The 25259-nt window shown below is 51.9% G+C and overlaps 1 protein-coding gene across 1 annotated transcript in view; it reads right to left on the minus strand.

Annotated features, from left to right (window-relative positions):
- The window catches only part of SAMD3 (sterile alpha motif domain containing 3), a 39951-nt gene that overhangs the window by 11039 nt on the left and 3653 nt on the right, over positions 1-25259 (minus strand). The window contains exons 3-6 of the mRNA XM_054393016.1: positions 23870-23980; positions 19772-19957; positions 17104-17188; positions 4700-4861 (exon numbers count right to left, since the gene is read on the minus strand). Of these exons, the coding sequence (XP_054248991.1) occupies positions 4700-4861; positions 17104-17188; positions 19772-19957; positions 23870-23980 (544 nt within the window). The remainder of the gene's footprint in view (positions 1-4699; positions 4862-17103; positions 17189-19771; positions 19958-23869; positions 23981-25259) is intronic.

Raw genomic sequence — 25259 nt, forward strand, 5'->3', positions numbered from 1 at the left:
TACTCTCTTTCTATAGCTACCAATGCCAGGTGTAGCAGGGAGGCATCTCCTCTTAGCACCCAACCTTGTTATCAGCTCCATGCCATTACAGATCCAGGCTTATCCTGACACTCAGCACTTTTGAAGTTCCATCCCACAGCTGTTCAGAAACTAAAGCTCAGCAGAGAAGTCAGCTGTGTGGCTGCTAAGTAGGTCACCTGCTGGGAACAGATGTTAATGGCAGCTGCACTGCTTGCCAGGTGCTTTGGCTATGATGCCCCAAATGCCCTACTCTGCCAGCTCAGGGAGCCTTTGGTAACACACAAGGGCCTGGATTCCTCCACTGATTATTCTCTAAATGTCTCCTGAAGCTGGGAGACTACAAAACCTTGATCTGTTGGCTTCCAGTCAACAGGAATCCTAGAATCAGTCAGGGTTGGAAGGGACCACAAGGCTCATCCAGTTCCAACCCCCCTGCCATGGGCAGGGACACCTCACACTACATCAGGCTGGCCAGAGCCTCATCCAGCCTGGCCTTAAACACCTCCAGGGATGGGGCCTCAACCACCTCCCTGGACAACCCATTCCAGGCTCTCACCACTCTCATGGGGAAGAACTTCTTCCTCATGTCCAGCCTGAATCTCCCCACTTCCAGCTTTATTCCATTCCCCCCCAGTCCTGTCACTCCCTGACACCCTAAAAAGTCCCTCCCCAGCTTTCTTGGAGCCCCCTTCAGATCCTGGAAGGCCACAAGAAGGTCTCCTCAGAGCCTTCTCCTCTCCAGACTGCACAACCCCAACTCTCTCAGGCTGTCTCCAGAGCAGAGCAGCTCCAGCCCTCTGCTCATCCTCATGGCCCTTCTCTGGACACCTTCCAGCATGTCCATAGCCCTCTTGTAAGAGAGGCTCCAGAACTGGACCCAGAGCTCCAGGTGTGGTCTGAGCAGAGTGGAGCAGAGGGGGAGAATCCCCTCCCTGGCCCTGCTGGCCACACTTCTCCTGATGCAGCCCAGGCTCTGCTTGGCTCTCTGGGCTGCAAGTGCTGACTGATGTTCATCTACCAGCACCCCCAAGTCCCTCTCCTCATGGCTGCTCTCCAGCCAGTTACTGCTCAGCCTGGATTTGTGCTTGGGATTGCCTCAACCCAGATGCAGGACCCTGCACTTGGTCTGGAAGTTAATCTCTTCTTCCAGTCCCTCCAGGGTTGGGGGCAGGGAATCTGGCTAATGACAATTTGAATTATTAGTAGTAAATATTAAATAATTTGAATGGTTAGAGGTCTTTTCCAACCTAAGCAATTGTATGATTCTATGAATTGTCCTGCAGGGACAAGCCCCAAAACATGTCCTAACCCAGACAGTGGGTTAAGCACCTGTGAATGTGCAAACCTGGACTCTTCCTGGGGTCCAGATGGTCCAGGTAAAGGTGTAGTACCTGTAACTAACCTTACAACACACCTGTGACTGTGTGTGCCCCTGGACTTGCTTGGCTATGCCCCATCCTGTAGGTTCAGTTACCAGGTTTCTCTGGTACCAAAGGGCATTCATTGTCTTAGGACAGTATTTAAACCAGCCAAGAAGGTAGGCAACTGGCCTTGTGCTCACCCAGACAGCAACAAGAGCCAAATGCTGCTGGAGTTGCAGCTGCAGAGTCTGTCCTAGCAGGCACACCACACCTGGGCCTTGTGCTCACCTGGACCAAGGCAACCAATATTCCTAGAGTGCTGTGCTGGAGGCAGAAAGGGCAAAAGCCCTGAGAGAACTGAATCCCAGAAGAGCTGCACTGCTGCAGCCTGTGAACAGTGCATGAGGGGACAGAGGCCTCTTAGCCTTCTCTGAGCCAAGGAAAAGCCACAGCCTGGCAACAGAGCACAGGAGGAGAGAGAGGCCCTGTAGCCCTCTCTGAGCCAAAAGCCACTTGATTTATAGTCACAGCATCTGGGAAGGTACCAGACAGCGGAGCAAGCTGTGAGTCCCTGGATAATTTCCTACAGAATCCCCCTGGTGGGAAACCACAGATTGCTGCACCTTTATTTCCAATTGCAGTCCTGTATTGGCACTTCTCAGATCTGTGCTTGAAGCATGTAACTGGCTTCACATGTGGAATGCAACTCCCACAACCCAGTAACAGCACCTGTGAATGTACTCTGTAAACAAGTCACAGCAGCGTCTGAAGAAACCACCACCCAAAATAGAAAAGAGAAAAATATATACACAAAAATATTTTAAATAAGATATTTTGTATTTTATGAGTATCACCTGGGTTTGCCTGTGGTGTTGGCTTCTAGACCATATCTTTAGTTTTGTTGAGGCTAAGACTCTTGGTTTATCAGTGTGATGGTTTTAAGACTGTCTTTAATTTTTCTTCTTACAAAGTTCCAGCAGAGAAAGAGAAAGGATGTAAACAAATCACTGTTGGGTGTAAGAAAGCAAATGATGATTATTGTAAACTCTTCCATTGGAGAGAGAGAAGTGTTTAAGAGTCACTGCCCCAAACCAGGTTGGGCAGTTGGGCAGTCTGTCTTCTCTCTGTCTGCTGCTGCTTCTCTCTCCTGGCTGAAGATACCACACTGACCTTGACAAGCTAACAGCCTCTCTGCTTCTTGACTCTCTGCCTTCTGCCAGGGGGACCCGGGGGGAGTCCTTCTGGCTGGGGGGGAGGCCCCTTGGGGAAGAAGCACAGCCCCTCGAGGGGAGGGGGAAGCCAGGAGGCTTGGTTGTGTTTTTCTGTTGACTGTACCTGTTTGTAAATGTTGTGAGCAGTGTCTGTTTGTACAGAGTCATTGCATTGCATCACAGGTTGTAGTGTTGCCTTAAATACAGCTTCCTTTGCTGCCAGACTGAGCCAGCCTGCTCAGTGTTGGGGTGAGAGGGGGATTTCAGCTCTCACACTGTGACAATCAGTTTAAATTTATGACAGACTTGTTAGTGCCAAGGAGTGGCAGAAAGGTGCCTTGATGTGTGCTCCTGAATGCACAGGATGAACACACACCCCCCCCAGCATCTCTTTGAAAGGACTGAAAACAAACATCTGGTTGAGCTCTGCACAGTGGTGGTGACTCCAGCTAGGACCTCAGAGCCACACATGCCTGCTTGCAGCACAGAAACTGATCTAAAGCTAAGGAAGATTTGATTCCTTCAGTAGTGTGGGACTAATAATTGAGCCTTATTGGGCTCCATGAGTGTTAATTCTTGCATCCCTATTTTACTTACAGATATTTTCAGAATACATTCCAGTCCCTGAAGGAGCTATGAGAAAGCTGGGAAGGGACTTCTGACAAGGGCTGGGAGTGACAGAACAAGGGACAATGGTTCTGAGCTGAGAGAGGGGAGATTGAGACTGGAGATGAAGAAGAAATTCTTGGCAATGAGGGTGGTGAGACACTGGCACAGGTTGCCCAGGGAGGTTTTGGATGCCCCCTGACTGGAGGTGTTCAAGGCCAGGTTGGATGAGGCCTTGAGCAAGCTGTGCTGGTGGGAGGTGTCCCTGCCCATGGCAGGGGGTTTGGAGCTGGATGAGCTTGAAGGTCCTTGCAGCCTAAAGCATTCTCCGGCAGTGACAGCTCTGTGAATTACCTAACTAAAGGGACACACAGAAGTTCATCCACACATTCCAGAGCCTCCCCATGCACATCACACACCAACAGAAGCAGCTTTGCTCTCACAAAGTGCAATCAGAGGTTGCCATGGCCATCTGCAAACAGCACTGCACAGAGGCTTTCAGACCTGGGACAGAAGCCTCCAATGCTTTTCACTCTGGTTGGAGGTGTAGAACCAGGACCAGAAATGGGCACACAGCATTGAAGGAAAGCAGACAGAATCTTCTGTCCAACTGGCAACGAATCTAAACAACAACAACTGTGCAAGGCATCCAGTGCTGGGTTCAGCTCCACTGCTGAGACTTGGCTCTCTGGGAAGGAAAAGAAGTCAAGGGTCTGGCTACAGGCACCAGTACAGGTTAAGGGTTGACCTGCTGGAAGCAGCTCCATGGAGAAGGACCTTGCAGTCCGGGGGCACAAGAAGTTATCCATATGACAGCAATGTGGCCTTGTGGCCAAGGGACCAGTGGTATCCTGGAGTGCATTAAGTGTGGCCAGAAGGTCAAGGGAGGTTCTCCTCCCCCTCTCCTGTGCTCTGGTGAGACCACATCTGGAGAATTATGCCCAGTTTTGGGCTCCCCAGTTCAAGATGGACAGGGATCTGCTGGAGAGAGCCCAACAGAGGGCTACAAGGATGCTGCAGGGACTGGAAGATGAGGAAAGGCTGAGAGCCCTGGGGCTGTTTAGCCTGGAGAAGAGAAGGCTGAGAGGGGATCTGATCAATGGTTACAAATATCTGAGGGGTGGGGGGCAAGAAGGGGCCAGGCTCTGCTCAGTGGTGTCCTGGGATAGGACAAGGGACAATGGACACAAACTGGAACCCAGAAAGTTCCACCTCAACATGAAGAGAAACTTCTTTGGTGAGAGGGTGCTGAAGGCCTGGAGCAGCCCAGGGTGACTTTCCAGACCCATCTGGATATGTTCCTGTGTGACCTGCCCTGGGTGAGCCTGCTCTGGCAGAAGGTTTGGACTCAGTGATCTCTGGAGGTCTGCTCCAAGCCCTGCCATCCTCTGACTCTATACAAATGAGGGTGAATGGGATGAGAAGGTTTTGTTCCCTCTTTTACCACCAGCAGAAGAGCTGAAAGAGAACTCAGTTAAGCACCACCAGTCTCACCTCTGCCTGCAGCTGGGTGTGCTCAGGTTTGTGCTCAGCAGGTGGAGGTCTCCTGGTCTGCCCTCGCCGGTGGCCAAACTTGCTTTTGTTCCTCAGGACCTGCTCGTCGTCCTTGATAGGTCTCCGCACGTACTTGAAACGATCCTTCAGGGCCCTTTTCCACAGCAGCTGCATGGGGGAAACAAAAACCCTCAGCCTGCTCAGGAATTTGCCCCATTCCTAAAGCAGATCACTCAGTTTTCATGCAATCATTAAGGTTGGAAAAGACCTCTCAGATCATCCAGTCCAACCTTCTACCCAACACCTCCATGACCACTAGAGGTGCAGGATCCACTCACTTCTTGAACACCTGCAGGGATGCTGACTCCACAACCTCCTTGAGCAGCCTGCTCAATCAGTTTTGTCTAACTCTGCTTTAATAAATCAGACACACAGAATCCCAGAGCCCCAGAATCCCAGAGTCCCAGAATCCCAGAGTCACAGAATCACAGAGTCCCAGAATCCCAGAGTCACAGAATCACAGAGTCACAGAATCACAGAGTCACAGAATGTCAGGGGCTGGAATGGACCTTCAGAGCTCATCCAGTCCAACCCCCTGCCAGAGCAGGGTCACCTACAGCAGGTCACACAGGAACACATCCAGGCAGGGTTTGAATGTCTCCAGAGAGGGAGACTCCATAACCCCCCCGGGGCAACCTGTTCCAGGGCTCTGTCATGCTCACAAGGAAAAAAATTTTTCTCCTGTTCCCATTGAACTTCCTCTGCCTCAGCTTCCACCACTGCCCCTTGTGCTGGCATTGGGCATCCCCCAGCAGAGCCTGGCTCCAGCCTCTGGGCACTCCCCCTGCACATCTTTATCACCAGCAATGAGGTCACCCTCAGGCTCCTCCTCTCCAAGCTCCAGAGCCCTCAGGCTCTCCTCCTAAGGAAGATGTTCCTCTCCCTTTGTCATTTTTTTGTGGCTCTTAATGTTTGCCCCTAAGCAGAAAAAGGTTCACAGTGTGGCAGCAGAGTGCTGGTGGCTTCAGGACTGAAGGAAGCACAGACAGCTGTGGTGTGGGACTCTGAGAACTGACCAGCAGGTCTGGTGGCACTGGCATGGCTTGTTAGGGGTGACAGTGACTGACCCTAAGGGGTAGGTTTGTTCTCTATAACCAGAGCTGTCAGTGCAACCAGAGCTTGCTCCTCTCTTGGGTGCTCCATTGATGACATCAGGTCATGAAACTACCTGGGGAAGCAGATCAGCTCAGTGATGCCACAGAAAATTGGCTTTTTGTGAGTGGGCTCTTTCCCCTGCCTCTGGCAGGTTGTGTAGTTGTGTGATTGTCACACAAGGGAGCAGGCAGACAGGGCAGGACACTTCCTTTGGCAGGCAGCCTTCAGTCACTTCAGTTGCTCCATCAAGGATCATTCCAGTAGGACCTGGAATTTGAGAGACTCCTCAAGGCATGCAAATTGCAACTTAAAGGGAGCTCTGCATTGTAAATAGATCCTGTCCATGGTTAATGGAGCAACCTCCACTCAGTGAACTACAGGACTGTGGAGGCTGGAAGAGACCTCTGAGAACAGAAAAGACCTCTGAGATCACCAAGTCCAACCTCTGCCCCAGAGCTCACAGCTCCACCCCTGCTGCTGAGCCACTGCTGCTACCCCACAGCCTCAGCACCACATCCATGCAGCTGTGAAACCCCTCCAGGGATGGGGACTGCAGCACCTCCCTGGGCAGCCCAGGCCTTGGTCACCCCTACTGGGAAGAGATTTTTCCTAGTATCCAACCCAAACCTCCCCTGGATAAACCTGAGGCTTTCTTCTTGTCCTGGCACTTGTTTCATGAGAAGAGCCCAACCCCCACCTCACCCAAGCCTCTTTTCGGGGGGGTGTAGAGAGCAATGAGGTCTCTCCTCAGCCTCCTCTTCTGCAGAATAAACACCCCTAGCTCCCTCAAGCTGTTCCTCATCAGACTTGTGTTCAAGGCCCTTCACCAGCTGGGTTACTCTTCAGGAACCAAGCTGAACTTCCTCATGCATCCTGCACAGGGGATGCCCAGCTGGGAATTGCAGACAGGACCCAGCCATGCTCCCTGCCAACACCCAGAGAATCAGAGAATGGTCAGGGTTGGAAGAAACCTCAAGGCTCATCCAGTCCTAACCCCCCTGCCATGGGCAGGGACACCTCACACTACAGCAGGTTGCTCACAGCCACATCCAGCCTGGCTGCAAAAACCTCCAGGGATGAGGCTTCCACCACCTCCCTGGGCAACCTGTGCCAGTCTCTCACCACCCTCATGGGGAAGAACTTCTGCCTGATGTCTAATCTACCTCTCCCCTCCTCTAGCTTGGATCCATTCCCCCCAGTCCTATCCCTCCCTGACACCTTAAAAAGTCCCTCCCCAGCTTTCTTGTAACCCCCTTCAGATCCTGGAAGGCCACAAGAAGGTCTCCTCGGAGCCTTCTCCTCTCCAGACTGCTCAAGCCCAACTCTCTCAGCCTCTCCACATAGCAGAGGAGCTCCAGCCCTCTGCTCACCCTCCTGGCCCTTCTCAGCAGAGAAGCTGCTACAGAGCCAAGGCTGCCAAACGTGCCTGCAGGCAAACCCTGCACTGGGGAATACTGAGGAGCTTGGTCAGATCCTCCAAGGCCACTGCTGCATTGTTGGTATTTTAAGGCTGCTAAGAAACAATCAGACAAAAAAGAAAAAAAAAAAAACCCAAACAAAACAACCCTTAGCTCAAGGCTTCTCTGAAGCATTGCACAGATGTTAAAATATTTTAAACCAGGACCATCCCAGAATATATTAGCAGCTGACAATTTAAATAGCCTCTTCCTTGAGCTTTGCACAGTTTCTTTGTTAGGCTAGAAAGACCTTTTTTTTCCCCCTTTTGCTTAGTTTTCCCCATGAAAAATGACTCCTACCCAGAGCTGGAAATATCCAAGTTCAAACTGTTCAGCTGCTTCATCCTCCTGGCCTCAGATGAATTCAGAGTTTCAACTAAATCTATTTCTCTAATAGGATTCTCACAGGCTTAGCCAGGTCCCCTCTCACGTATCTGTGCCATGGAGCATCCTGTGAGCACACACATTCTGTGGTTCCCCTCATGGGGAATGCAAGGCTCTGCAGAGGGCCCTGGCCAGGCTGGATCCATGGCTGAACTCAGCTGCATGAGGTGCAACAAGGCCAAGTGCTGGGTCCTGCACCTGGGTCACAACACTCCCATGAAGGCTCCAGGCTTGGGGCAGAGAGGCTGGAAAGTGCCCAGCAGAGAAGGACCTGAGGTTGCTGGTTGGGAGCCATCTGAACATGAGGCAGCAGTGCCCAGGTGGCCAAGAAGGGAACCAGCAGCCTGGCCTGGGTCAGCAATGGTGTGGGCAGCAGGAGCAGGGCAGGGATTGTCCTCCTGTACATGGCACTGGGGAGGCCACAGCTTGAGTTCAGTTTTGGGTTCCTCACTATGAGAAGGACATTGAGGAGCTGGCGTGTGTCCAGAGAAGGGCAACCAAGCTGGGGAAGGGTCTGGAGAACAGGGCTGGGGAGGAGCAGCTGAGGGAGCTGGGGGTGTTCAGTGTGGAGAAGAGGAGGCTGAGGGAGACCTCATTGCTCTCTGCAGCTCCTGAGAGAAAGCTGCAGTGAGGTGGGGGTTGGGCTCTGCTCCCTAGTCTCAGGTGATAGAATTAAGAGGAAATGGCCTGAAATTGTGCCAGGGGAGGGTTAGGTTGGAGATAAGGAAAAGTTTCTTTGCTGTAAAAGTGGTCAGGGATTGGAAGAGGCTGCCCAGGGAGGTGGTGGAGTCCCCATCCCTGGAGGTGTTGAAGAAAGGTGTGGCCATGGCACCTGGGGCCAGGGTTTGATGGCCATGGTGGGGTTGGGTTGCTGGTTGGACTGGGTGATCTCAGAGGTCTCTTCCAACCCAAACAATTCCATGCTTCCATGATTCCATGCCCTAAAAATGATGCTTTTGTAACATTTTTGATCTGCTAACTTTCTGTTCTATTAATTACACAAAGCCACACAAACCCCACCCAGTCCAGCAGGGTTTGCAGTGCTGGTGAGGGAGCAGAAGGCTCAGCCTGTGTCTGTCTGACACAGGAGAGCAGGGATTACACAGGGATTAAGGCAGCAATTTACTGGTGACCAATGACCTTGTGTGCAGTGGTTACATAAACCAGGCCCCTGGGCACAGGTTGCTCAGCTTCCATGGGCACCATGGCACTGCTGGGCAGCCTCCAGCTGATGCCCAGCCCCCTGGGGAGCAGGGAGGGTGGGAGGCTGCTCTCTCTCTCTCTCTTTTCTTTCCTCCTGTGTGCTGGTCTGGAGGTCATAGCATTGCCAATAGCATTGCAATTGGAATGAAACAGGGGCAGTGACCCTTTCCTGCCCTTGTAGCAGGAACAGACACAGCTGGGGGGTATCTGTGAGTGTCAGGAAACAGTGTCAGGACAATTTTCTTCTGCCTGCTGCAGATGTCACCTTGGCTTGTTCTGGGTAACCTGTGTGTCTGAGACTGCCTGCAAATGCTGCTTGGCATCACTGAGTCACAGAATCAGTGCAACTGGAAGAGATCTTTGATCCCATCAAGTCCAAGTGCTGACCTGACATTGATGCTGACCAAGGCCATCAAACCATGTCCCATAGTGCCATGGCCACAGGTTTCTTGAACACCTCCAAGGATGGGGACTCCACCACCTCCCTGGGCAGCCTCTTCTAATCCCTGACCACTCTTGCAGCCATTGCCTCTCCTTCTATCACCTGAGACTAGGGAGCAGAGCCCAACCCCCACCTCACTGCAACCTCCTCTCAGGAGCTGTAGAGAGCAATGAGGTCTCCCCTCTGCCTTTCCTCCTCCACACCCCCAGCTCCCTCAGCTGCTCCTCCCCAGCCCTGTTCTCCAGACCCTTCCCCAGCGTTGTTGCCCTTCTCTGGACACACTCCAGCTCCTCAATGTCCTTCTTGCAGTGAGACACCCAAAACTGAAGCCAGTGCTGAAGCTGCAGGCTGTAGAAGGTGGATCAAAAATCTGATGACCTATTTCATGATGCAATTGAGATGCATTTTTGAATGCTCTATGTCTTACTTAAGTATAGTCACAGAATGGTTGGTGTCAGAAGGGACCTCTGGAGATCATCTACTCCAAGCCCCCTGCTAAAGTAGATTCATTTAGAACACCTTGCACAGGGCTGGAAGGCAAGAGGGAGGGGACAGGCTCTGCTCAGCTGCAACCTGGGATAGGACAAGAGGCAATGGATGGAAACTCCAGCACAGGAGGTTCCACCTCACCATGAGGAGGAACTTCTTCACTGGGAGGGTCCCAGAGCCCTGGAGCAGGCTGCCCAGAGAGGTTGTGGAGTCTCCTTCTCTGGAGCCTTTCCAGCCCTGCCTGGATGTGTTCCTGTGTGCCCTGTGCTGGATTCTGTGGTCCTGCTCTGGCAGGGGATTGGACTGGAAGATCTCCAGAGGTCCTTTCCAACCCCTAACATCCTGTGATCCTCTGATATACTACTACTACTACTACTTATTATTATTATTACTATCATTATTATTATTTTATAATAATATTACATTATTATTAATATTATTATAATAATTATCATTATTATTCTTATCATTATTATTATTTAGAATTTCAGAGGGTTCTTTCTTCTTCCTGCTTCTAGAGAGACCTAGTAAACAACCTTCTTTTGAAACTACTACTAAGCAGAAGTAGCTTAGAATCATAGAATCATAGAATCAATGAGGTTGGAAGAGACCTCCAAGATCATCCAGTCCAACCTATCACCCACCCTAAGCAATCAACCAGACCATGGCACTAAGTGCCTCATCCAGGCTCCTCTTGAACATCTTCAGGGATGGTGACTCCACCACCTCCCTGGGCAGCACATTCCAAGGGCAAATCTCTCTCTCTGGGTAGAACTTCCTCCTAACACCCAGCCTAGACCTCCCCTGGGGCAGCTTGAGACTGTGTCCTCTCCTTCTGTCCTTGGGTGCCTGGGAGAAGAGCCCAACCCCCACCTGGCTACAACCTCCCTTCAGGTAGTTGTAGACAGCAATGAGGTCTCCCCTGAGCCTCCTCTTCTCCAGGCTGAACACCCCCAGCTCCCTCAGCCTCTCCTCATAGGGTTATTGCCAACCTTGTTGCTTTTGAATCATTATTGCCATCCTGACTTTACTGCACTGCATAACCTGCAAAAGAGCTGATGGCACTCCAACATATTTTTCCCCTCCTGCAAAATGAAATAGGAAACCTTTTAACCAAGAAAAGATGATTATAGCTAATCAGCTGATAGATCTTGAGCCACTAAAGCTTTCAGGCTGTAGTGCATTCTGGGATTCTTAAATGCTTGCAGAGATTCACACAGCTTCAGGGATTGCATTGGGTTGGAAGGGAGCCTCAAAGGTCATCTTTGTCCAACCCCCTGCAGGCAGCAGGGACACCTCCAACTAGAGCAGGCAGATCAGGACCACAGCAAGTTTGATCTGAATGTCTCCAGGGATAGGTTGCTCATCCCTGGGCAACCTGTTCCAGTGTCTCACCAGCCTCATTGTGCAGAGCTTCCTCCTGATGTCCAACCTAACTCTGCCCTGCTCCAGTTTCAAACCATTGCCTCCTATCCTGTCCCAACAGGCCCTTCTGAACAGTCCCTCCCCAGCCTTCCTGCAGGTCTCCTTCAGGTACTGGAAGGCTGCTCTAAGATCTCCCTGGAGCCTTCTCTTCTTAGAATCATAGAATCACAGAATCAGTCAGGATTGGAAGGGACCACGAGTCCTATCACTACCTGAGATCTTAAAATTCCCTCCTCAGCTTTCTTGGAGCCCCCTTCAGAGCCTGGAAGGCCACAAGAAGGTTTCCTCAGAGCCTTCTCTTCTCCAGACTGAACAGCCCCAACTCTCTCAGTCTGTCCTCATAAGAGAGCAGCTCCAGCCCTCTGCTCATCCTGGTGGCCCTTCTCTGGACACCTTCCAGCATGTCCATAGGCCTCTTGTAAGAGAGGTTCCAGAACTGGACCCAGAGCTCCAGGTGTGGTCTGAGCAGAGTGGAGCAGAGGGGGAGAATCCCCTCCCTGGCCCTGCTGGCCACACTTCTCCTGATGCAGCCCAGGCTCTGCTTGGCTCTCTGGGCTGCAAGTGCACACTGACAGCTCATGCTGAGCTTCTCATCCACCAGGCTCAACAGCCCCAACTCTCAGCCTGTCCCCATAGCAGAGCTGCTCCAGCCCTCTGATCATCTTCATGGCCTTCTATGGACCCTCTCCATCAGGTCTGTGTCTCTCTTGCATTGGGAGCTGCAGAGCTGGCCCCAGCCCTGCAGGTGAGGTCTCCCCAGAGCAGAGCAGAGGGCAGGATCTCCTCTCTCCAGCTCTGGCCACACTGCTTTGGATGCAGCCCAGGCTGCCCTTGGCCTTCTGTGCTGCCAGTGCCCATTGCTGGCTCCTGTCCAGCTCCTCCCCCACCAGCACCCCCAAGTCCTTCTCTGCAGGGCTGCTCTCAACCTCATCATCCCCCAGCCTGGACTGGTAGCAAGGGTTGCTCTGAATTCTAGGAGTAGCTGTGCAGCTCTGATACATAACCAGCCCAGGACAAAGGTATTCAAAACCTCTCAGTAACTCTTGAGTGATGACTCACAAGAGCTGGGATGCAATACTGACATCACGAGCAGCACCACTTACTGAGGTAAGGGAGGGGAAGGAGAAGGGGAAGGAGGGGAAGGGAAAGGAGGGGAAGGGAAAGGAGGGGAAGGGGAGAGAGAGGGAAGGGAGAGGGAGAGGGAGGGGAAGGAGGGGAAGGGAAAGGAGGGGAAGGGGAGAGAGAGGGAAGGGAGAGGGAGAGGGAAAGGAGGGGAAGGGAAAGGAGGGGAAGGGGAGAGAGAGGGAAGGGAGAGGGAGAGGGAGAGGGAAAGGAGGGGAAGGGAAAGGGAAAGGGAAAGGGAAAGGGAAAGGGAAAGGGAAAGGGAAAGGGAAAGGGAAAGAGAAAGGGAAAGGGAAAGGGAAAGGGAAAGGCTACACAAACTTATTTTTTTAGCTAAGCATCCTTTTTTCTTCCCCAGAGAGCAGATGCAATAATGCTGTCTAGCCAATTTTCTGTTTATTCAAAATATCTGAATCTACTTTTACTGCAAGCCTTGTGCTTAGCAGCTGTGCATATGTTGTGGGGCTTGTTTGAAGCCTTTGCTGTTGTACCACACAGCTATCTCAGACCAAGAATAAAGCAGTATTTATAGCTTTTATGATCTTGAAGGAGGAACAGAATGTCTAACAGGAGGGCAAATAAAACCAGTCACTCATTCTCACCCCCTGCTTCAAACTTCACTATACAGACAGACACCTTTGGGGTGTTTTTCCCTGCCTCCAGCACTGGAGAAGGTCTGAGAAGTGTCAGACCAGCAACATTGCAAACTGCTGATTTTAGCTTCCTCACTCACTCATGGTAGTTTCTTCCAGAGCTGCTTTCTAGTACACATGAGAGAAAGTACCAAAAGATAAACAACAACTCTGAAGTTTCTGCCCCATCACCTAACCTCTGTCAGCAGCAGTTCTGGGATCCATCTGGGAATCAATGAGCCATTTGCCAAAGAAAGGAGTTACAAGTGCACAGCCTACAGCCCTGCTCAAACCAAGGCCCTTGGGAACCCTCTTTTAAAACAGTTTTTCAAAGTTGAAGGCTGTAAAAACGTCTTCAGCCCCTCCCAGAAGGTCATTCAGGTTGCCCTTCACAAAGGTTGGTGAATCAAAGGATCATAGAATGGTCTGGGCTGGAAGGAATCTCCAAAGCTCATCCAGTCCAACCCCCTGCAGGCAGCAGGGACATCCACAGGGACATCCTCCACTAGATCAGGTTTCCCAAAGCCCTCTTGAGCCTCATCTTGAATATCTCCAGGGAAGGAGCCCCAACCACCTCCCTGGGAAGCCTTAGCATTTTACCTCAGGTTTCCCTGAGCCCTGGCAAGCCTGATCTTGACTATCTCCAGGGATGGAGACCCAACCACCTCCCTGGGAAGCCTTAGAATTACCCTGGACCTCAGCCAGGCACCCCCAGTGGGATGCTGAGAGAGGAATCCCTGCTGAAAGGAAGGATGGGGTGTCAGTGTCTGAGCCTTCTGTTCCCTCTCTCCTTTCCAAGATGTTTCTTTACTTTAGCCCCTTCCCTCCTGCAGTGCCTGGGCTCAGGGGGGAACTAGAACAGCCAGCTATGAATCCTCCCTTGTTTCTTTGAATTCTCAAAATCCTTTTGCTTTCTGCACTGGTTGGACAGCAGAGACATCCTGACAGACATCTGAAGCTGACCATCCCCACTGAGTCTCACCCACTTTTAGCAGATGCTTAAAACAGTCTCACATGGCAAAGCAATGATGTGAAGTCAAAAGGTGAAGGCTGTCCTCTGAGACCACAGCTATGTATTCTGGGTCACAAGAGGGAAAAGAATGCAGTCCAGATTTAACCCCTCTGCTTCCACTGCTTTTTCCTACAGCCCCACTCAGGTCCCAACCAGTGCTTCCCAACAGCTTCTTTTTCAAAAGCAAAATGAAGCCCAGATTCCCAGAACAAACACATAGAATCCTGGAATGGGTTGGGTTGGAAGGGACCTTAAAGATCCTCCAGTTCCAACCCCCCTGCCATGGGCAGGGACACCTCCCACCAGCCCAGCTTGCTCAAGGCCTCATCCAGCCTGGCCTTGAACACCTCCAGGAGGGGACATCCACAACCCCCCTGGGCAACCTGTGCCAGTGTCTCACCACCCTCACTGCAAAGAATTTCTTCCTCAACTCCAGTCTCAATCTCCCCTCTCCCAGCTCAAAGCCATTGTCCCTCATCCTGTCACTCCCAGCCCTTGTCCAAAGTCCCTCCCCAGCTCTCTTGGAGTCCCTTCAGATACTGGAAGGCTGCTCTGAGGTCTCCCTGGAGCCTTCTCTTCTCCAGGCTGAACAGCCCCAACTCTCCCAGCCTGTCCACACTGGGAAGGTTCTCCAGCCCTCTGATCATCTTTGTGGCCTCCTCTGGACCCTCTCCCACAGTTTGATGTCCAGATGCTGTAAGGTGACACACAGGTGATGGCAGAGCTCTGCAAGAACTCCAGTCATGTGTAGACCTCACATGGAGAGTTTGCTGAAGGCTTGGCTGGCTTCATTGTTACACACAGAAATGAGTCGCAGGTACTTCAATTCATCCTCCTGGGGAAAGCAATCCCCAAAGAAACTGTCCCCAAGAAAGCCAGAAAGAAACTGTCCCCAGCAAGCAACTAGGGACTTCACATCCAGCCATATGTGATCTCACAAAGGCTTTGAGGAATGGCTGTAACTGGATTAGGGAATCACAGAATTGTCAGGGTTGGAAGGGACCTCAAGGATCATCCAGTTCCAACCACCTGCCATGGCCAGGGACACCTCACACCACAGCAGGTTGCTCACAGCCACATCCAGCCTGGCTGCAAAAACCTCCAGGGATGAGGCTTCCACCACCTCCCTGGGCAACCTGTGCCAGTGTCTCACCACCCTCATGGGGAAGAACTTCTTCCTGACATCCAATCTGAATCTCCCATTTCTAGTTTTACTCCATTCCCCCCAGTCCTGTCATTCCCTGACACCCTCAAAAGTCCCTCCCCAACTTTCTTGGAGCCCCCTTCAGGCCACAAGTTCTCTTTGGAGACCTCATTAATCCTATAATCTTACTAATTGTATTAATCTTATCAATCTTGTATTAATCTTATATTAATTTTATTCATCTCTAAGTAAATACAATCACAGAATGTATCTGGTTGGCAAGGCCCCTTGGAGGTCAACTTGTCATTGCTGCATAGACCTTCAAAAACTATGATCAAGAGGACCTCCAGAATCATCAACACCTGGGCAATGCTTGGCAGCCCAACAGCAGGGGCAGGTGAGTGCTGGAGGTACCACAAGTGTAAAGCCCTGAGGGATGGACAGGCTTGTCTGGGGGAGATGTTTGGGTTGGTGATGGTAAAGTCCCAGTGAGGACTGGAGGGAGATTCTGGCAGAGAATAGTGATGGATTTATCAGCCTGAAGGTGCCAGCCATGTCATTAACTAATCATAGAATGGTCAGGGCTGGAAGGCACCTCCAAAGCTCATCCAGTCCAACCCCCTGCAGTCAGCAGAGACATCCCCAACTAGATCAGGTTGTCCAGAGCCCTGCCCAGCCTTACCTTAAATATCTCCAGGGATGGGGCCCCAACCACCTCCCTGGGCAACCTGTTCCAGTCTTCCACCACCCTCATGGTGCAGAACTTGTTCCTAACATCCAATCTCAATCTGCTCTTCTCTGGTTTGAAGCCATTGCCCCTGGTCCTGTCACTGCAGGCCTTTGCAAACAGTCTCTCTGCAGCCTTCCTGTAGCCCCTTCAGGTCCTGGCAGGCTGCTCTTAGGTCTCCCTGGAGCCTTCTCTTCTCCAGGCTGAACACCCCCAGCTCCCTCAGCCTGGCCTTGTAGCAGAGCTGCTCCAACCCCCTGAGCATTCTCATGGCCCTCCTCTGGACCCTCTCCATCAGCTCCATGTCCTTCCTATAGTGAGGGCTCCAGACCTGCACACAGCACTCCAGGTGAGGTCTCCTCAGAGCAGAGCAAAGTGGCAGAATCACCTCTCTGGCTCTGCTGGCAATGCTGCTTTGGATGCAGCCCAGGATGGGATTGGCCTCCTGTGCTGCAAGCTCACACTGCCTGCTCCTGGCCAGCTTCTCATCCATCAGCACCCCCAAGTCCTTTTCCTCAGGGCTGCTTTCTATCCCCTCCTCCCCAAGTCTGTACTGCCAGTGAGGATTGTTCCAGCCCAGGTGCAGGACCTGCACTAATGTAGTCATTCACAGTCATTGGGTTGGGAGGGACCCTTGAAGGTCATCTTGCCCAACCCCCCTGCACTCAGCAGGGACATCTCCAACTAGATCAGGCTGCCCAGAGCCACAGCAAGTCTGATCTTGAATGTTTCCAGGGACAGGGCTTCACCCACATCCCTGTGAACCTGCTCCAGTATTTCACCACTCTCATTATAAAGAACTTCTTCCTTATGTCCAACTTAAATCTGCCTGAGCTGAGCACCAAGCACACCTTCCATGCTCACAGCAAACAGAACAGCTGGAGGCTCTCAGGCCTGGCCAGAAGAGATCTCCTCCTGCTTGTGGAGCTTGCTCTGAGCAAACTACTCCACCACATCTCTGGGCAACCTGTTGCAGCCTTTCACCACCCTCATTGTGCAGGACTTCCTCCTGAGAGAATGTGATTTGCCAAATGTGTCCAAGTGAAGCCAACAGCTCTGGACAGAGCCAGGATGTAAGAAATTGATATTGATTTCCTGCAGACTAAGTTATTGTCCTGTGATTGATTTTGTGAGGGAAAAAAAAAACACCACCACCACCAACAGAACCCCCACAAGAGTTATTTCTGTGTTTTCCCAGCTGGAATTGACAACACTTACAAAGCCATTGCCATCTGCATCCAGGAATGGGTATGCCTGCAGCAGGGCACTGACCACCAGGTTGTACTGCTGACTGTTTGGGTACCTGTGCAAACAGATGGAGATGGAAACGAGTTGTTGGTGTTCTGGACACTGGCAGGCCCTCTGTGGAGTCTGCACTGATTTACACTGAACTGATTGCCATGGTTCTCCCTTGGCTGAGCAAAGAGAATCACAGATGGTTAGAGGAAGGGACCTCCAGAGATTGTCCACTCCAAGCCCCCTGCCAGAGCAGGGGCACCCAGGGTAGTCTGCACAGGAACACATCCAGGTGGGGCTTGAAAGTCTCCAGAGCAGGAGACTCCACAACCTCTCTGGGCAGCCTGCTCCAGACCTCCAGCACCCTCACTGTAAAGAAGTTTCTGCTCATGTTAAGCTGAAATCTTCTCTGTTCCACTTTGTCTCCACTATTCCTTGTCTTATCATTGTGCACCACCCAGCAGAGCCTGGCCCCCTCCCCTTGACCCCCACCCCTCAGCTATTGATAGACATTGATCAGATCCCTCTCAGCCTTCTCTTCTCCAGACTAAACAGCCCCAGGGCTCTCAGTCTCTCTTCACAGGAGAGCTGCTCAAGTTCCCTAAGCATCCTCCTGGCTCTCCCTTGGACTCTCTCCAGCAGGTCTCTGTCTCTCTTGACCTGGGGAGCCCCAAACTGGACACAGGATTGCAGCTGTGGTCTCAGCAGGGCAGAGCAGAGGAGGAGCAGAACCTCCCTAGCCCTGCTGGCCACATTTTCTTGCTGCACCCCAGGATACCAGCTTTAAGGTTGGCATGAAGCCTTCCTCTTGACTTCAGCAGGTGGCAGGCCCTCAGCCTCCTCCAGCACCAAGAGAATAGGTCAGAATCTGCTTCTGCAGCCAACAGGTAGTGTCTCCATATTGGATGCAGAGGGGAATATAGTAACAAAATATGAGGAGAAGGCAGAGGTACTTAACACCTTCTTTGCCTCAGTCTTCAATAGTGGGACATGTTGTCTGCAGGACAAGTGGCCTCCTGAACTGGCAGATGGAGCCAGGGAACATCACAGTCCCCCTGTAATCCAGGAGGAAGCAGTAAGGGATCTGCTGACCCACTTGGATCCTCACAAGTCCATGGGACTTGATGGGATCCATCCTAGGGTGCTGAGAGAGCTGGCAGATGAGCTGGCCAAGCCTCTCTCCATCATTTATCAGCAGTCCTGGCTCACAGGTGAGGTCCCTGATGACTGGAGGCTGGCCAGTGTGATGCCCATCCACAGAAAGGGCCTGAAAGAGGAACCAGGAAATTCCAGACCTGTCAGCCTGACCTCAGTGCCAGGCAAGGTTATGGAACAGATCATCCTGAGCACAATCACACAGAACCTGCAAGATGGTCAAGGGATCAGGCCCAGCCAGCAGGATTCAGGAGGGGTAGGTCCTGCCTGACCAACCTGATCTGCTTTTATGATCAGGTTAGCACCTGGTGAATGCAGGGCAGGCTGTGGATGAAGTCTGCCTGGACTTCAGCAAAGCCTTGGACACTGTCTGCCACAAGAAGCTCCTGGCAAAGCTGGCAGCTCATGGTTTGGACAGATTCACTCTGAAATGGGTCAAGAACTGGCTGGAGGGCCAGGCCCAGAGAGTGGTGGTGAATGGTGCCACTGCCAGCTGGCAGCCAGGCACCAGTGGTGTCCCCCAGGGATCAGTGCTGGGCCCCATCCTGTTCAATATCTTTATTGATGATCTGGATGAGGGGATTGAGTCCAGCATCAGTAAGTTTGCAGATGACACCAAGTTAGGAGCAGGAGTTGATCTGTTAGAGGGTAGGAGGCTCTGCAGAGGGACCTGGACAGGCTGGACAGATGGGCAGAGGCCAATGGGATGAGATTTAACAAGGCTAAGGGCAGAGTTCTACACTTTGGCCACAACAACCCCAAGCAGAGCTACAGGCTGGGGACAGAGTGGCTGGAGAGCAGCCAGGCAGAGAGGGACCTGGGGGTGCTGGGTGACAGCAGCTGAACAGGAGCCAGCAGTGTGCCCAGGTGGCCAAGAAGGCCAATGGCATCCTGGCCTGCATCAGGAATAGTGTGGCCAGCAGGAGCAGGGAAGTCATCCTGCCCTGTGCTCAGCACTGGTTAGACCACACCTTGAGTGCTGTGTCCAGGTCTGGGCTCCTCAGTTCAAGAGAGATGTTGAAGGACTGGAAGGTGTCCAGAGAAGGGCAATGAGGCTGAGGAGGGGTCTGGAGCACAGCCCTGTGAGGAGAGGCTGAGGGAGCTGGGGGTGTTCAGCCTGGAGAAGAGGAGGCTCAGGGGAGACCTCATTGCTGTCTACAACTACCTGAAGGGAGGTTGTAGCCAGGTGGGGGTTGGGCTCTTCTCCCAGGCAACCAGTGACAGAAGGAGAGGACACAGTCTCAAGTTGCCCCAGGGGAGGTCTAGGCTGGGTGTTAGGAGGAAGTTCTTCCCAGAGAGAGAGATTTCCCATTGGGATGTGCTGCCCAGGGAGGTGGTGGAGTCACCATCACTGGAGATGTTCAAGAGGAGCCTGGATGAGGCACTTAGTGCCATGGTCTGGTTGATTGCTTAGGGTGGGTGATAGGTTGGACTGGATGATCTTGGAGGTCTCTTCCCACCTGGTTGATTCTATGATCTGGTGGTGTTTACTTACAGTGATCCTTCCAGGTATTTTGTCATGTCTGCTTGTAAGAACTCAATAATCCTTATTCTCATGCTGTGGTCAGGGCTCTTTTTTTCTGCCAGTATGCACTTGATATCATGAGGGAAGTCTGGCAAAGCATAGCAACTTGTCCACTGCAATGTTTTGTATCTTGCAACAAAGGACTTCAGATTATTTCTGCAAAAGAAAATATCAGGTCATCATGGTCATGACCTCCTTCTGCTGGAATGCAAGCAAGGAGGAAAGAAAAACACAGGCAAAAAATTCAGCACAAAGGAAAACTATTGCTAGAGAAACCTGAGCCTTGCACTCTTTGATTCTACTTACAATCACAGAATTGTCAGGGTTGGAAGAGACCTCAAGGCTCATCCAGTTCCAACCCCCCAGGTCATGGGCAGGGACACCTCACACCACAGCAGGTTGCTCACAGCCACATCCAACCTGGCTGCAAAAACCTCCAGGGATGAGGCTTCCACCACCTCCCTGGGCAACCTGTGCCAGTCTCTCACCACCCTCATGGGGAACAACTTCTTCCTAACATCCAATCTGAATCTCCCCATTTCTAGTTTTGCTCCATTCCCTCCAGTCCTATCACTCCCTGATGCCCTCAAAAGTCTCTCCCCAACTTTCTTGTAGTCCCCTTCAGATACTGGAAGGTGTATGCATAAGGTCTTGCCCAACCCCCCTGCAGTCAGCAGGGATATACCTCCAACTAGATCAGGCTGCCCAGGGTCACATCAAGTCTGATCTTGAATGTTTCCACGGACAGGGCTTCACCAACATCCCTAGGCAACCTGCTCCAGTATTTTACCACTCACTATAAAAATCTTCTTCCTTATGTTCAACTTAAAACTGAGCACTGACCACACCTACAATACTCACAGCAAACAGAGCAGTGGGAGGCTCTCAGTGCTAGCCAGAGGATATATTTTTATCAGTGCTATAGATGTTGGAATTGAGTGCACCATCAGCAGTGTGCAGATGGCACCAAGCTGAGTGGTGCTGTCCAGAGGGACAGGAGGGCATCCAGAGGGACCTGAGCAAACTGCAGAGCTGGGCCCAGGTGAACCTCATGAGGTTCAACAAGAGCAAGTACAGGTGCTGCACCTGGGCTGGGACAATCCTCACTGGCAGTCCAGACTGGGGGAAGAGGGGATAGAAAGCCTCCAGCTGTTCTGTTTGCTGTGAGCATGGAAGGTGTGCTTGGTGCTCAGCTCAGGCAGATTTAAGTTGGACATAAGGAAGAAGTTCTTTATAATGAGAGTGGTGAAATACTGGAGCAGGTTCACAGGGATGTGGGTGAAGCCCTGTCCCTGGAAACATTCAAGATCAGACTTGCTGTGGCTCTGGGCAGCCTGATCTAGTTGGAGATGTCCCTGCTGAGTGCAGGGGGGTTGGGCAAGATGACATTCAAGGGTCCCTCCCAACCCAATGACTGTGAATGACTACATTAGTGCAGGTCCTGCACCTGGGCTGGAACAATCCTCACTGGCAGTACAGACTGGGGGAGGAGGGGATAGAAAGCAGCCCTGAGGAAAAGGATTTGGGGTTGCTGATGGATGAGAAGCTGGCCAGGAGCAGGCAGTGTGAGCTTGCAGCACAGGAGGCCAATCCCATCCTGGGCTGCATCCAAAGCAGCATTGCCAGCAGAGCCAGAGAGATGATTCTGCCACTTTGCTCTGCTCTGAGGAGACCTCACCTGGAGTGCTGTGTGCAGGTCTGGAGCCCTCACTATAGGAAGGACATGGAGCTGATGGAGAGGGTCCAGAGGAGGGCCATGAGAATGCTCAGGGGGTTGGAGCAGCTCTGCTATGAGGCCAGGCTGAGGGAGCTGGGGGTGTTCAGCCTGGAGAAGAGAAGGCTCCAGGGAGACCTTAGAGCAGCCTGCCAGGACCTGAAAAGGGCTCCAGGAAGGCTGCAGAGAGACTGTTTGCAAAGGCCTGCAGGGACAGGACCAGGGGCAATGGCTTCAAACCAGAGAAGGGCAGATTGAGATTGGATACAGGGAACAAGTTAGGAACAAGTTCTACACCAGGAGGTTGCTGGAACACTGCAACAGGTTGTCCAGGGAGGTGGTTGAGGTCCCATCCCTGGAGATACTCAAGGTGAGCCTGGACAGGACTCTGGGCAACCTGATCTGGTTGGGGATGTCCCTGCTGACTGCAGGGGGTTGGACTGGATGAGCTTTGGAGCTCCCTTCCAGCCCTGACCATTCTGTGATTCTGTGTTCTCCTGCTTGTGAATATAAGCTTGCTCTGAGCAAACTGCTTCAAGGCACTGAGACAGTCCATCTGTTCCACAGCACTCAGGAGCTAGAGAACACATTTTCATCAGAAGAATCAATGTGCAAATAAGCCTGCACCAGGGCATCACTCCTGAGGGACAGCAGCTGGACTGTTGTGTTGGAAACAGGGGGAATGGGGTGTGCTAGGGACAACATTTGATAAGCAAACACCTTGAGGAAAGGCAGACAGGATGCATGAAGCTGCCAGGGCAGTAAAAGGTTCCCCCAGCAGTATCAGGAATGGCAGCCTCTGTCTTAGCAACAAGATAAACACCAGGCTGGCAGCAGCCAGCAGACTGCTGGAGCTGACACAGGAAAGCAGGTAGAAGGGAAATGTATTTATTGCATTGTCCTCTCCAGCTGTCTCACTGTCCTCCCAGCAAAGCACCACTGCAAGATGGATATTCCTGGGAGATTCACAGTATGGACTGCTCTGACTTGTGGAGCTGCTAGCAGAAAGTTATTCCACTGAGGGAACCTCCAAAGCTCATCTGGTTAAACATAGGCACAACTGCCAGGCGAGGCAAAGGAAATCATTGCTGCAGCCACTCACTATTTGGTTTTGTGTCTAAAGAACCTTCCTTGATATTCACACAAGCACAGGACGGTAGGGGTTGGAAGAGACCTCCAGAGATCATCCAGTTCCAACCCCCTGCCATGGGCAGGGACACCTCCCACCAGCACAGCTTGCTCAAGGCCTCATCCAGCCTGGCCTTGAGCACCTCCAGGGAGGAGGCAGCCACAGCCTCCCTGGGCAACCTGTGCCAGTGTCTCACCACCCTCACTGGAAAGAATTTCTTCCTGATCTCCAGTCTCAATCTCTCCTCTTCCAGCTATCAGCACCTCTACCTTCCCAAGTGCTACATTTGAGATGCTTGAAGCACACAATTTTTTTTTGCAGCCATGTTCTACCCTGGAATCATTAATTTACCAGATTGCTATTGAAAATACACCTGTAAAAAAAAAAAAAAAAGACCAAAAACCCAAACAACAACCCAAAACCAACAATCAAACCAAAACCAGACCAAACAATGAGAAATAAAAATTAGAAAAATAAAGAGAAGTCTGTAATGTGCATAAGTTAACACATGAGACAGTGAGGGTGGACTGAGGTTGGAAGGCAGACAAAGCACTGCTGGACTCCAACAATCAGTCAAGTCCCAATTTATGAACATATCTTGCTGCACCTAAGCCTCCCCTAACCAGCATCACTTTTTACAACATAGAATTATAGAATTGTTTGGGTTGGAAAAGACCTCAAAGATCACCCACTCCAACCAGCAACCCAACACCACCCTGGCCATCAAACCCTGGCCCCAAGTGCCATGGCCACAGGTTGCTGAAACACCTCCAGGGATGGGGACTCCACCACCTCCCTGGGCACTGTGCCAGAGCCTGAGAACCCTTGCTGGGAAGAAATTGTTCCTAATCTCCAACCTGAACCTCCCCTGGCACAGCTTGAGGCTGTTTCCCCTTGTCCTGGCACTTATTGCATGTGAGAAGAGACCAACCCGCATGTCACTCCAACCTCCCTTGAGGTAGCTGTAGAGAATAATGTGCTCTCCCCTCAGTCTCCTCTTCTCCACACTGAACACCCCCAGGTCCCTCAGCTGCTCCTCCCCAGCCCTGTTCTCCAGACCCTTCCCCAGCTTGGTTACTCTGGATGTGCTCCAGCTCCTCAATGTCCTTCCTGGAGTGAGGGGCCCAGAACTGAACAGTGATGTGTTTAATCTTACCAAAACAAACTCCTGCTTATGCCATGTTCAGCAGCTGAGGGAAGTTCAGTAAATGCATTAGAAACTCACTTTTGCTTTAGCACTCTGTGATCAATTAGTCCTTCTTCACTTTCAGGTAAGCAGAGATATTTTTTCTGTTCCACAAGAGCAGAAGAATGTAACAGTGGTCTGCCAGCAGCCCTGGAACAAACCAAAGCAAAATAAACCGAAAAAGAAGGGGAGAAAGGAGGGAGAAAGGGAAAGTCCACAACATCAGAGACACATGGTGCTGTTGGAGAGGGTCTAGAGGAGCACAATGAAGATGAACAGAGAGCTGGAGAACCTCCACTGTGGGGAAGATATTGAAACGCTGCTCTAAAGTCTCCCTGCAGCCTTCCTTTCTCCAGGCTGAAGAGCCCCAACTCTGCCAGCCTGTCCCCATAGCAGAGCTGCTCCAGCCCTCTGGGCATCCTCACAGCCCTCATCCAGATCCCCTCCAGCAGGTCCATGTCCCTCTTGTGTTGGACCCAGCCCTGCAGGTGAGGTCTCCCCAGAGCAGAGCAGAGGGGCAGGATCTCCTCTCTCCATCTCTGGCCACACTGCTTTGGATGCAGCCCAGGCTGCCCTTGGCCTTCTGTGCTGCCAGTGCCCATTGCTGGCTCCTGTCCAGCTTCTCCCCCACCAGCACCCCCAAGTCCTTCTCTGCAGAGCTGCTCTCAATCTCCTCATCCCCAGCCTGGATTGATAATGGGAATTGTCTCAACCCAGGTGCAGGACTTTGCACTTCACCTTACTGAACTTCATGAGGTTCACCAGGGCAAGACAACAGGGAAATACTGAAGACGCTTCCTGAAGCTTCACAGCTGAGCCAGAAAGAGGTAACTCTGGGGTTGATTTCTGCCCTGCCCTGTGGCCAAGCAATGCCTTTTCCACCCTGGCCCTGGCCCTTGCAGTGTGAGGCAGCTCAGGAACTAGCCTGACTGAGAAATAATTGAGTGCAATAGGAAAGGGGATTGGTTTTCACCTGAGCTCAAGCACAACAGGAGCTGAGCTATCAACATGCAGACTTTGTTCTCACAGTAGTCCCCTGCAGCTGTGGGGCCACACATTCAGCTATGGATACTGCTAATGGTGAACCTCAGTGCAGTGCCTTTGCTCATGTCACCAAGTGTGCAGCTCAGCCTGGCAGCACTGAGCAACAAGTAAAGGAAGAGAGTCACAGAATCACCTGGCTGGAAAAGTCCAACTCTAAGAGAATCACAGAATTGCCAGGGTTGGAAGGGACCTCAAGGCTTGGCCAGTCCCAACCCCCTGCCATGGGCAGGGACACCTCACACTAGAGCAGGTTGCTCACAGCCACATCCAGCCTGGCTGCAAAAACCTCCAGGGATGAGGCTTCCACCACCTCCCAGGGCAACCTGTGCCAGTCTCTCACCACCCTCCTGGGGAAGAACTTCTTCCTGACATCCAATCTGAATCT

The sequence above is a fragment of the Indicator indicator genome, chromosome 27 (assembly GCF_027791375.1).
Source record: "Indicator indicator isolate 239-I01 chromosome 27, UM_Iind_1.1, whole genome shotgun sequence".
NCBI lineage: Eukaryota > Metazoa > Chordata > Aves > Piciformes > Indicatoridae > Indicator > Indicator indicator.